The sequence below is a fragment of the Aristolochia californica genome, unplaced genomic scaffold, assembly GCF_029961685.1.
Source record: "Aristolochia californica isolate CCGP_79_NKW_82.1479 unplaced genomic scaffold, dmAriCali1.0.hap1 SCAF_6, whole genome shotgun sequence".
Lineage (NCBI taxonomy): Eukaryota > Viridiplantae > Streptophyta > Magnoliopsida > Piperales > Aristolochiaceae > Aristolochia > Aristolochia californica.
This window is the reverse complement of record NW_027182257.1, coordinates 38,334,133-38,346,919: the sequence shown is the minus strand read 5'-3', so window position 1 is coordinate 38,346,919 and position 12,787 is coordinate 38,334,133. Positions and strand designations below refer to the sequence as shown.

Sequence of the window (12,787 nt, the reverse complement as noted above, 5' to 3'; positions counted from 1 at the left end):
TGAAAAGTTTCAGATTTGATAGTATATCAGAAAATTAATCTTTTTTCAGAGATAGAAAAATGAAGGCACAAAATGACTTTTCTACTAAAATCTTTATTCTTTATCTATATTTAAAAAATTCATATAATTTCTCAGTAAGATACTAATAAGATTTTATGTCGAAGGTTTCTTGGAAATATATATCCTAGGAAAAACAAAACATTTCTAGCTTTTACTGGGATATAAATTTCTAACCAGGGACACTAAAGGGGGCCTAAGTGGAATCTTACTGTGTAGAAAATAAAAATTGAGAGAATTAATTTGCTTTTTTTTCTATTTTTTTGTTTTTGTCAAACTTATGTTTTATTCAATGGTTTCCGTTATGTTTTCTATTTTCTTGCTATATTTTTTTTTTCTATTTTCATAATTTTATTTGTTTCAGTATTTATTTCACCTATTTCCTCTCTTTCTATGTTTATTTTAAGATCAATGATGGAACCAACCCATCTATGCCGGTCCCACCAAGATATTAATGTTGGGTGAATGTAATATGTTAATATTTATTTATTTTTTAAATTAAGAGATTAAAATTTCATTAATAATAATATTTAATACAAATTAATAGATTTTTTTCATTTAGAATTTAATTTAATTATTTTTTAATGGACTTCTTAAGTATACTAATTTCCTACATAAAAGTAACTATAGTAGTGTCAAAAAATTAGTAAATCAGATTATATATATAATCGAGGTCAGTTATATAAGTGGAATGACCCAACCTATGGGGGCATCTAAGATAAAATAGGAAATTGAGACATGTATTGATCAACCCAAAAGACCTAAAGAAAAATGTGACAAATATTTTGAAAAAAAGTATCCATAGGTTTAATTGGGTCCATTTCTACCCACATATAATGAGAGCATAATTTTTTTTTTTAAATTAGAGGTGACTTGGCCTAATATAAGCTTAAAATTAATTCTAATTTAAAAATTAATATTATGTCATTGCAATTATTTTTACTATTATTTAATTTATTATTTTTATATGCCTATTTATATGTAATTAATTTAATATTTTATAGGAATAGTTATATAAACACAAAGAAGAATTGTGTGCTCGCCTTAGGCTACAAGGGATCGTCAAAGACAAACATGTATGTGTATTTTTTATGTTTTTATAATACCATTTAATCAAATCTAATTTATAATAATTAATTTTTATTTAAAACTAGTCTTTAACAGGCCTACTCCTAATTCATCTCCACCTTGCAAAATAAAATGAAAAAACCACATATGGATCGAGGAAGTAGGCCGAGTTGAATCAGTGCTGATGGATTTCTACTAAACCTACACTATTGTCATCCATATGCATGTCTCATTAGGGGAGGTAGGGGGTGCACAGGGTTCCCCCTAGTCTCAATAAGAGTAATCGGTTATCTCTTGTTTCATAGGAAAGAAGGAAAAGTGAAACTTGCAACACTTTTTTGTTTTCTTCCATAGAGTCAATATTGATTAGGAACTCAACATGAGTCTTTGGAGTTTAGCAACCATAAATAATCCCACTCTAATACCATGTTATGGTTCAACAATGGGGGAAAATAAATTTCATGTGGTTTAGGTCGAAATCCTATTTCTCATAGATAGGTTCTCAAGTAGGTCACCTAGACTTGTCCACATGTGAGTCACTTACATCATTAACAAAATCATAAGATTCAATCAATAGCCACATTTGACCCACAAGCATAACACCATCACTAAGGAAAAAATAGATATCTAAACTATAAGTTTATTCAAAATTATCAAAAGAAGAGTAGTGATTACAAACATCTCAGGATTATTAATTGGGAAAGATGCTTCAGGATTATTAATTTGGGATGGACCTTAGACCCAACTTCACATGGTATCAGAACAAGTGCTCCTATGTGGGCATCCACAAAAAATTATATACATGTATGAACCATAAAAAAAGGGGTCTACACATGATAAGGAATATTAAAGAATAAACCCACAGGGATGAATGATTATAAAGATCTTAATTTTATTAGTTATCTAACTTTGCTAGTCTTGTTGATGGGTCTTGGACCCAACTTTACAAAAATCAATATCATGGACATCATGGATTAAAACAGAGTTGAAATCACAAATCTTGAAGAACAATTGCTATTGCATATTTCAATTGATGAACAAGATTATAAACCTGGATCATACTTGGCTTTCATTGACATTCAAGATTTGATATTCGAGGACCAAGAAACCACGAAACTTCAGTCTCTACTTTTCAAGCTGGTAGTGATGGCAAAGAACTGCCTCGGGCAGTCGCGGTTTGGGGACGAGAACAAGTGGCTCTGCCTTCTTTAGAACCATTCCGAACTTCTCTTTAAGGTCAAGCTCTGCCCCTTCTGGCAGTTGCCAATCAAATGAATGCAGAAGCGTCGCTAAACCGTACATCAGCATCCGATCAGCGAAAGGTGCTCCTGGGCAAATCCTCCTTCCTGATCCGAACGGAAAGAAATGGAAATCGTTCCCAGTAAAATCCCATTTCCGATCACCCGTCAAAAATCTCTCTGGGTTGAACTCTGTAGGGTTTTCCCAGACTTCTGGATCTCTGTTTATGGCCCACAAATTCACCAAGACCCGAGTTCCCCTGGGAACGGAGTATCCACCTAGGGTACACGTTTCGCTCGGGGTTCTGGGGAGCATGAGTGGGGCAGCAGGATGCAATCGCATGGCTTCTTTGACAACAGCCTTGAGATATCTCAGTCGACTGAGGTGGTGCTCCTCTACCACAGAGTCCGATCCCACTTCTTGGTCCAGTTCTTGTTGGATCTTCTTCATTATGTCTTGATGAACGATCAATTCGGACATGACCCACTCCGACGTGACTGCTGTCGTGTCCATTCCAGCCATAACCAGATCCTGCATTCACAAGTCATGGTCAGCGAGAAGAATCAATCTTCCAAAGAAAAAGCTGTTCAGTAGAATAAATTTCTTCGTGATATGTTGGTTGTGGGTTAAATAACATACCATGATCAACCCCTTGATCTGGTCCCGCGTCAATGGCGCTGCGGGATCACCTCTTTTTTCCATCCGCAGAAGCACTTGAAGAAATTCTTTGCTTTCACATGATCCAGCATCCTTTTTCATAACTATAATGGAGTCTAAAATTTGATGAAGTCTAGCGGCAATCTTCTTCCTCCGACGCTCTAGCCCCTGTAGATCGAACGGGGCAAGAAAGGGGAAGAAATCGGAGATACTGAGCTGGCCGAAAGACCCGAGGATTTGATGCACCACTTCTCTGAACTCCTCCCCTGTTTCTTGCATTCCAGCTTCCTTAAGAGTTCTACCCCACAACATGCCGGTGAGCACGTCAAAGAGAGTGGTGAAGAGCATGTCGCGGATCACAAGCGGCGCCCTGGTGTTAGCATAGATTCGTCTCACCATTTGTTCGATTTCTTGTTTGCGTACGCCATGGAAGTAGTCGAGCCTAGTGTTGCTCAGCATCTCGCCTACGGCTAACTTTCGCAACAAGCGCCATTGCTGGCCGTGGGGAGCCCACGCTATGCCGTGAAGCCCGTTGGGTAAGACCAGTGCTGAGGAAGGTACGTCGTGATTGGCGAAGATGGCGTCGTGGTCTTTGAGTAGCTCCTTGGCCAGGGAAGACGTGCTCACCACTATGCAGAGCTTTAAGCCGAGTCGGAGGCGGAAGATGGGTCCGTAGGTCCGAGCCAACTCTGCCAGATGCTGGTGAAGATTCCGATCCAGAAACGGGAGGTTACCCACCAAGGGGAGCCCCGGTGGACCCGGCGGCAACCTTAGCCTATCTTTCTTCCATTTGTTGACGACCACGAAGAACCAAGTGCCTACTAGCAAGGCCACAAACGCTTTGCGTAGTGCTATAGTTGATTCTGTCTCCACCAATCTTCTGTCTTCTCCCCACCAGCGAGCATAACCTTCGATAATCATAGAAATAATGGGCGGCCTTGTTGAATTGATTTCTGTCATTTCTCTTTGTGGTGAAATAGACAAGTGCTCTCACTTTTTCAGCTTCTCTTCTTTGAACTCTGGAGGTCGGGAATGCCGAATGCCGTTCTCCTTGCTGTATAAATAGAATGATAAATGATTTCTTCCACTGAAAACGGAAATGACTGGAAATTGTCTTAACGATTCCAGAAGCTGATGGAATGATTCAAATAAATAGAGTAATAAATTATTCTGAGGTGGCTATTGATTGCTTGCTAGAACAAAGGACGTGATTCTCGAAGATTCTCCAGACGAAAGGATTGTTTTCTAGAAGCTTACCTTCTCTTTGTCGTTTTATTCTATTTTCTTACTTCAAATAAGTGTTCATAGTGTTCATGTTGAATTTTGCTTCTCGAGTAAGAAAGTGGAAACAAACTCTCCCATGCACTTCATCTGGAAGAGTCTCCGAGCAAGTGTCGCCTGTATATCGAAGTGGGCCACATGATACATATCCATGCTATCTATGACAGAGTATGAAGGTGTCAATTTTCTCACCAGTTAAAGAAGAGGATAGGGGTGTGACTTCATGCTGTCCCCATTAATTAAATGTCTCAACGGGAAAAGAGTCTCTTATTGTTATGGTGTAGGGTGGCCACCCCCGCCACTGCCCCTGCCCCTCCCCTCCTCTCCTAGTAGTTTTTTTTTCTCAAAGAGATTGGAAGGTGGAGGGAGGCCGTCACCCTTTTCTTCTCCCTTTTTCATGCAGTGGAGGAGAAGCCCATGTCATCGGCGATGAGCAAGGTGGAGACGCTTGCCTTGCTAATGCTAATTGAGAGGGAGGGTGGACAAACTCTCCCCTATGTTTTCTATCTCATAGGCTGGTTGAACCAGTTAATTAAGTAGGGTGAGCCATAGATTCAAATTTAGATCCACATCCTTACCCAAATCAATCAAGATCAAAATCAAATCCCGATTAGGTATCGTACCTGAATCCGAATCTAGGCTCAGAACTGAACTTGGTTACCCTCCTCTAACCTCTTGCTCATCCCTGAAGTAATATTTTTGCCTACGACTCACCTGCCTCTATTGCAGTTTTTTTGCCTGAGCATATTTACCCTGCAATTTTTTCAGCAGTGGAGTTATCTACCAATTTATCGTTGGAATAACCACCATCTGGTTCTTCTCAATTTGAAATTTGATGAATATTGATGGAGTTAGCTTAATGTTCTATTGAGTGATACACTGTAGTAATCCTCCATCTCGGGTCTCATATTTGCAGAAGAGTAAGAAAAAATCAAGAAACCATCATCAGATGCAGAAGAAAGAAAGCTGGCTTTCTCATTGGCAGAGCCTCATACCCTGAAAATAATTCAGTGGGCACGTTGAGAATCCAAAGATGATAACAGAGAAACAGGCTTCCTGCACCTACTATACAGTATAAATTCCAAGTGTAATAAATACCAGAGTTCTGTGCAAGCCGTGTCCCTAAATAATCCAAGAGACTACTGACCCAACACAGAAAGGAAAAAGACAAAACATACAGGATAAGTGAAGGAGAAGCAGCTTTTAATGGCTCAACAAGCCCATTCTTGTAAACTCATCCTGCAGTTCTGTGCAGGCCGTGTCCCTAAATAATCCAAGAGACTACTGACCCAACACAAAGGAAAAAGACAAAACATACAGGATAAGTGAAGGAGAAGCAGCTTTTAATGGCTCAACAAACCCATTCTTGTAAACTCATCCTGCAGTTCTGTGCAGGCCGTGTCCCTAAATAATCCAAGAGACTACTGACCCAACACAAAGGAAAAAGACAAAACATACAGGATAAGTGAAGGAGAAGCAGCTTTTAATGGCTCAACAAACCCATTCTTGTAAACTCATCCTGCTAAAGAACCAGCAATTTTGTTACACTTTTGATGCTATCAGTTCATACCAGTGTTTCTCTCAGGCCGCTGAACCCATCCAGTGCGTTCGAAGCATCCTCAAAGGACCAAATGACCGAGCTAAGGAATGAAAAGACGGTTTCGGCAGCGGCATTTCCATCCGCGAAGACGAGAGGGAGGAGAGACGAGTGCGAAGACAAGCGGGAGAAAGAAAAAAAAAATTGGGCGTCCCGACGGCTTCAACGGGATGATTCGCAAATACGGGCGGATTCCTGATTCTACAGTTTAAGCCTGGAGATGCTTCATCCTGATAACCTACGTCTTTCATATGAAGTTGGCACAGGTGCACCACTAAGGGTCTTTCTTTGAATGACCTAAATAATATGGGTGAACTTCATTTGCAGATTCATAAATTGGTTCAATTGATTAGTCTAGTATGGGCGGGTCACTTTCCCCCGAAAGTGAGGACGAGCCTCCTTCACTGCCTCTATAATCAGTTTACTTCAGGAAAAAAAATTATTAAATATTTTATTTTAGGGTAAATTAGTTATTAAACATTTATTTTTATAATTTAAAATTAAAATAGGATCCATTGATGGGTCCCTTTTCCCCGATTTTCCCCGAAAAGGATGAGCCTCCTTCGCTACCTCTAAAATTAAGACGTGGGAAGCCACCCCTCTTTGGCAAGAGACTTGAGAATGAAGGGGGAAATTTTCCGATGGAACATTGTAAAGGTATTTAAGTAACAATGTTATACCTGTTAGTGCCTTTTTTTTGGAAAATAAAATGAAAAATAATAATCAATCTCATACATTACGATATTTATCCGATAATTTTTCAGTAAAATAAAATGTTAAATACAAAATTTCCATGAAAATTTGCCTTATACTAAAAGTATTAAAATATCAATTGTCAAATACTTATTCAAAAAAGTTTCTTATGGTTTTTCAGCCCATCTTTGCTGGAAAATCATACCTAGACAATTATATGATTTTCTTGATAGAAATTTCCAACTAGAAAAGTTTTTCCAGGAAGCATGAGGCATTAATGGTCCTTGGAAACTTATTTGTATTAGAAATGTCTTTCCAAAATTTCTTGAAAAAGGCACTAACAAGGCCTACTGGTTGTCTTTCTTCTTTGAGTCAATATCGTCCTTCTTAAAACTATCTCGAATGTCTCTTGACTAGAGAGAGATGTATAACTTTATTGACTTAACAAAGAAAACAAGATAATATTATAAAATTACTCCTAAATTCTAGTAACTAGATCTAAAGGTAGAAATAGGACAAGATAAAACATGGTTTTAGATGCTTTTTAAAAATCACACATTGTCAAGGACAAGTTGTCTCCTTGATTTCTGATGATAGAGTGTTGTGTGTCAATCTAATATGGAGGAATCTTACAGGAGTCTCAGGGGAGGAAGTCTCACGTGCAAGTATTTTTCTTAGAGGAGTTAAGTGTTTCACCCTTGTCGATTCTAATGCGAATATCCCTTTAAATATAGATTGGATTGACATAAAATTTTCTCCTTCTGACACTAGACTTTGATACCTTTCATCAAAGTAAAATATTTCTTTTTAAAATATACTTCTTTTGAGAGAAAGAATCTAATAGATTTTAGACTCTTTAATTTGGCCGAACTGAGTACTCTTTCTTCTTTGGCCAACATGACTATTACCTCTTCCGAGATCGATATCTTCCTCTAGAAAAATCAAATTTGGAATTGGTTGGATAGGTAAGAAATTAGACTGACGTATATTTCTTTCATTTATAATTCTCCATATAAAGTCTCTTTCTTTATGGTATAAAACAGCTTGAGATTTGAAGCTTTATGTTATTGATCGAACCTCTCTTGTAGTCTAACCTTTATTACTTCAAATATCGATTTATTTTTGTAAAAAACTTTGCTTGCCAAAATTCCTATTTTGTTGGAAAGTAGACTCTTAGATATTTTCTTCAATATCTAATTTTAAATATAAAAAGTTCAGTCTGGAGGTGCGAACACCAAGAAAACAATAGATACAAAGACAAGAAAGAAAGAAAAAAGATAGAATAAGAATCTAAACTATTAGGGATGATAGATAAAAAAAAGTATCACATTGCCTTTGAGGGTTAACCAAGTCAACTCACATAACCCACTTTGATACCATGTTGCCTTTCTAGAAAAGAGAAATAATTCACTAACTTGTTGTAATTTGAATACAACAAGCCTCTATTTATAATAGAGGAAACAAGTAAAATCCAATTACAATTAAACTCTCCTTATCTCAGGTACACCAAAGTTAAACATTAAAAGATAAGTCCTAGAATAATTGAATAACTAAATATAAATAAAAGACTAATATAACTAAATAACCTTTAAGTGAAACTTTTGTGTGAGAGTCCTGTAAGACTACACCATATTAATTCTAATTTCATGAGATTTATTACTGTGAGACTCATATAAAAATCTTCTATCTATATCTGCTCTTCAACAAATTCATCATCAAATGTAACATGGGTTATTATGAAACATTAACATAATTATTATCTTATTTTAGATTAATTTTTCATCATTTTTTCAATGGATAATGATGGATTCCTAATTATTAAATTAAGGCATTTACAAACATCTACTGATCACATATGAATTTTAAGTATAATTTGAAAGCAGTAGTAGAAGAGATGGGAATTCATATTTTCAAACCCTTTTGGTAATAAATATTCCTTGAAATTCCAACTCTAGACATAAACGGCACAACGGTAAGCATATTTATTTCAATAACACCATCCATGCTGCTGCTTCTGAAAATCATAATATGCATTTAGGATAATCCGATGTTAAAAGTAAAGCTCAGGTACAGTTAGTCTTGGCGTAGGGACAGCCACCAACGGAGTAGCTTTCTTTGTAATCATTCCAGGCGTCTCCGTCAGGTCGATCTTCGTCCCTTCCGGCAAGCGCCACTCGAACGAGTGTACGAGCGAAGCTAGTGTATAGCTTAGCATTCTATCGGCTACAGCAACGCCTATGCAGATTCTTCTCCCTGATCCAAAAGGAAAGTAGTGGAGGTCATTGCCGCTGTAGTCCCATTTAGTGGTGCTTGATAGGAACCTCTCTGGTCGAAACTCCAAGGGGTTGTCCCAGACCTGCGGGTCTCTCTGTATAGCCCACATATTCACAAAGACAGAGGAACCCATGGGGACCTTGTACCCGCCCACCTTGCACGGCTCTCTGGGGGTCCTTGGGAGCATAAGCGGAGTCGGCGGGTGAAGGCGGAGAGTTTCCTTGATAACAGCGTTCAAGTAGTGCAGCTTGGAGAGATGGACTTCTTCTACGATGTGATCATTTCCCACAACTTGTTCCACTTCCTGTTGAGCCTTTCGCATGATCTCAGGGTATTGCAGCAGTCTGGTCATAACCCACTGCATCGTGTTCACGCTTGTGTCGACGCTGGCCATTATCAGGTCCTGATGCAATTAATTACAAGCGAGACCAAAATTTTCACTCATTTCATTCTTTCATTGTCATTCATGAAAAGCGAGAAGAAATGCAGATGGGGATAAGATTTAATTACAGTGCAAGCGACGTGCAAATAAAAACTTACTGTGAAGCTTGCCTTGACGTCAGACGTAGTCATGGGCATCTTCTGGTCTTCGTTTTCCTCCGTGGTCTTCAGAAGTAACTGCAGAAAATCCTTGTCCCCTGTCTCTCCCGATCTGTACATTGCCAGCCGCTGATCAATCACTGCGTCCAAAATCCGGTGGAGCCTCGTCGCCAATTCGTCGGTGCGCCGCACAAGACCTAGCAAGTCAAACCGCGGTAGAACCGGGAAAAATTCAAAGACGTCAAACCTTGCAAAAACCTCAAGTACATCGTTCACAACTGGTCGGAGCTCCGCCGCCAAGCGGCGCCTTTCGTCCTCCCTGAACGTCCCACCCCACAACATCCCTGTTATGACATCAAGCATGGTCACGAGCATGAGGTCTGCCAAGTTGACTGGAGCGTCGATCTTCCCATAAACTTGTCTCACCATAAATCTGATTTCCCCTCGCCTAAGATCCTTGAATATATCAAGCTTCGATGAATTCAAAATCTCAGAGACGGCCAGCTTTCGGTGCATCCGCCACTGGGAGCTGTAGTTTGCCCAACCCAGGCCCTTCCCTCCCTTTCGTATAGCCCGTAGCCGACCCGTCTCTAGGTGGTTGGCTAAGATGGCGTCTTGGTCTTTGAGGATCTCTTTGGCAAGAGAGACGGAGTTCACCACGACACAGAGCTTAGAGCCCAGACGAGCACTCACGATGGGGCCATAAGTTCCAGCCAACTCGGCGAAATAGCGATGGAGTTGAGGGTCTAGGAAGGGAAGACTCCCCAGCAAGGGAAGGCCCCTTGGCCCCGGTGGCAAAGCTGCCCCACTTTTGGTCCTCCTTCCATACCACGCAATCGCCAGAATGGCCATGAGTAACGGAAACATTAAACTTGGAAATACGCAATCCAGAAGGGAAAGCTTTCCAGAGATCAAATCTGCCATGTTCGGACTCATTTCTTTTTTCAGCTTTCTGAATCTTTTCAGCTTTCCCTTCATATAGTATCTTCGAACTCTCGTCAATACCAGTCATGTTGGTATAATTGATTACGGAATGGCTTTTTCGGTGGTTACGAAGTATCGGTTCAAAGCAATCCACGTCTTCTGCAGCACTTTCTTCTAGAACGGGTGCTTTACTTTTTTGACGAAATGAGAATGGGCCAAAGCAAACCTTATGTTGCACCAACCCTGTAAAAACTAACCTAGCCACTCGCCTGTAAAGTTATGGGATCTGACTCGATCACGGTTAACTTGGTTTGAATTTTTAACTGACTCATTAGTAAAAGTATGTTTTGGCGAACAAGACATGCAATATTTTCTAAACCATGTTTTTCCAAGTTTATACAAATATTTTAGAATCTTTAATTTAATAAGAATTGGCCTAAATCATGCTTATAGGTTAATGACAATAAGATTTTTGAAAACTTAAAAAGGTGAATAATTATTTTTAAATTAGAAAATATCTTAAATTGATTGTAAAATGTGTTAAACATATTAAAAGAAGATTTTTTTTATATTTAATATAAATATATAATATTTTATTATTATAAATATAAGGTAATAAAATGTGTATCGATAAATTAGATTTTCAAACTCTAAAATAATTTTTCTATTAAAAATATTTTAAATTGATAATAAAAGGTGTTAAATAGGTAATGATAAAATTTTAAATTAATTAATATAAGAATTTTATATTTTTATAAAAAAAGAAGGAATTTTTTTTACCAAAAATAAGAATTTTAATTAATAATAATCAATTTTTATTATATTAAAGATAAGGTAATGAAACAAAATGTGTAATATTTTTTAAAACCAGAAATGAATGTTTTTTTAAATATTTTTTTAATTTAAAAATAAATTAAATCAATCATGAAAAGAAAATGGGAAAAAAAGTTAAGCTGACGTGGAGAGCTCATGTGGTGCTCGATGATGTGGCATCCTACATGGCTGATGATGTGGCTTCTAATGACGTGGTGGGTGACATGTCGTTAGACTCTTCAGATGCTGATGTAGCATGATGACATGGGACCATGTAACAGTCAAAGCTTACGTGTTAGCTTTGACTTTACATATGTGTAATTGACAGATCAAAGTTGGTTATTTATGATATTAAGTTGAAAAGTTGGTTATTTACGCTAATATTTTTAAAAATTGGATAGTATCGTAAAATTCCCTTGCACAAATTTAGGGGAGTATTGACTTGTTAGTGGAAACCACACTCCTCTACATAAATGAAATTTTCCTAATGTTATGGAATGATATGAAACCTAAGCTTGAGCTCCAAATTTTAAAATTGATACATTTATAGCCATTAGTATCTAAGTAGGTCAAGGATTATTGATAATGCCTCCATGTAGGGGTGACATTGAGTCAAGCCGAGCTCGAACTTCCCTATGTTCGAATTGGGCTTGATTTAAATATTTCAAACTCGAGCTCAAGCTGGGCCTAGATCCTGGCCTAAAATTGTAATTGAGATCGAGCCCAATAATTTTAACCTAGTTTGAGTTCGAGCTCGAGCCGAGTTCGAGTTCCAAGCTACATTTAAAATTTTGCATAAAATACATATCAAATAAATTATATATAAAATTATGCATAAATTTTACATAAAATTGGACATAACCTCAACATAAAATTGGGCATAACCTATGTACATAATACCTACATAAAATTGTTTATAAACTACATAAAATTATTCATAATGCATAATATTAAGCATAAACTTTATTTAATAATCAAACAAAAAATTAAATGAAATATCAACATCAATTTACAATAACCCAAATAAAAACTTTAAATCCAGTATATATTTATAAAATTTAGCTCTTTCTCTTCATGCATGAAAACAATATACTAAGTCCCTGCATGAGCAAAATCTTCACCTATGACAAAAACAAAACAATAAAACTTATTATTGTCTGATAAAAAAATACTCTTCCACTACTAGTTACTTAATGTAATGAAAAATATTAAAATTACCATGATGAGAAAAAGCTGAAAAATCAAGTAAGTGGTAGCATTATCTCCGGAGTCTTCTTCTCAGGTTGTAATCATCAAACAAAAATTGAATAAATAAAACAAAAAAACTTACTAAAAAATATCATAATAAATAATTATTCAAAAGTAGTGCACCATTTGATTTTTCTTGACAGTGTGAAGAGTCCGAATCTAATCACCACCACAAATCAAACTTGAACTGTATTTGATGCAAAGGAAGAACGATATGGTTTTATTACTCTACCACCAACACTAAAGGTAGACTCTGAAGCTACAGTTGATATGGGAATTACAAAGATGTCTGCTGCCATCTTAGATAATACCCGAAATTTTAAATTATTCACTTTCCACCATTCCAAAACATCAAACTCATATTGTGATATTTCCTCACAAATATACACACTTTCT

General features: G+C 37.3%; 2 protein-coding genes across 2 annotated transcripts; both read right to left on the bottom strand.

Moving 5' to 3' along the window:
• Positions 1–2,186: 2,186 nt before the first annotated feature.
• LOC137935172 (carnosic acid synthase-like) lies at positions 2,187–4,101 on the bottom strand. The gene is made up of 2 exons (XM_068779862.1): positions 3,004–4,101; positions 2,187–2,895 (listed from the first exon to the last, which is right to left on the bottom strand). Exons 1-2 carry the CDS (start codon positions 3,979–3,981, stop codon positions 2,251–2,253), a joined length of 1,623 nt encoding a protein of 540 aa, XP_068635963.1. The 5' UTR covers positions 3,982–4,101; the 3' UTR covers positions 2,187–2,250.
• Positions 4,102–8,530: 4,429 nt separating this feature from the next.
• Positions 8,531–10,390, bottom strand: LOC137935064 (flavonoid 3'-monooxygenase CYP75B137-like). Its single transcript, XM_068779704.1, has 2 exons — positions 9,407–10,390; positions 8,531–9,269 (listed from the first exon to the last, which is right to left on the bottom strand). The coding sequence occupies exons 1-2, from the start codon at positions 10,382–10,384 to the stop codon at positions 8,643–8,645; spliced, it is 1,605 nt and encodes a 534-aa protein (XP_068635805.1). The 5' UTR covers positions 10,385–10,390; the 3' UTR covers positions 8,531–8,642.
• Positions 10,391–12,787: the final 2,397 nt, after the last annotated feature.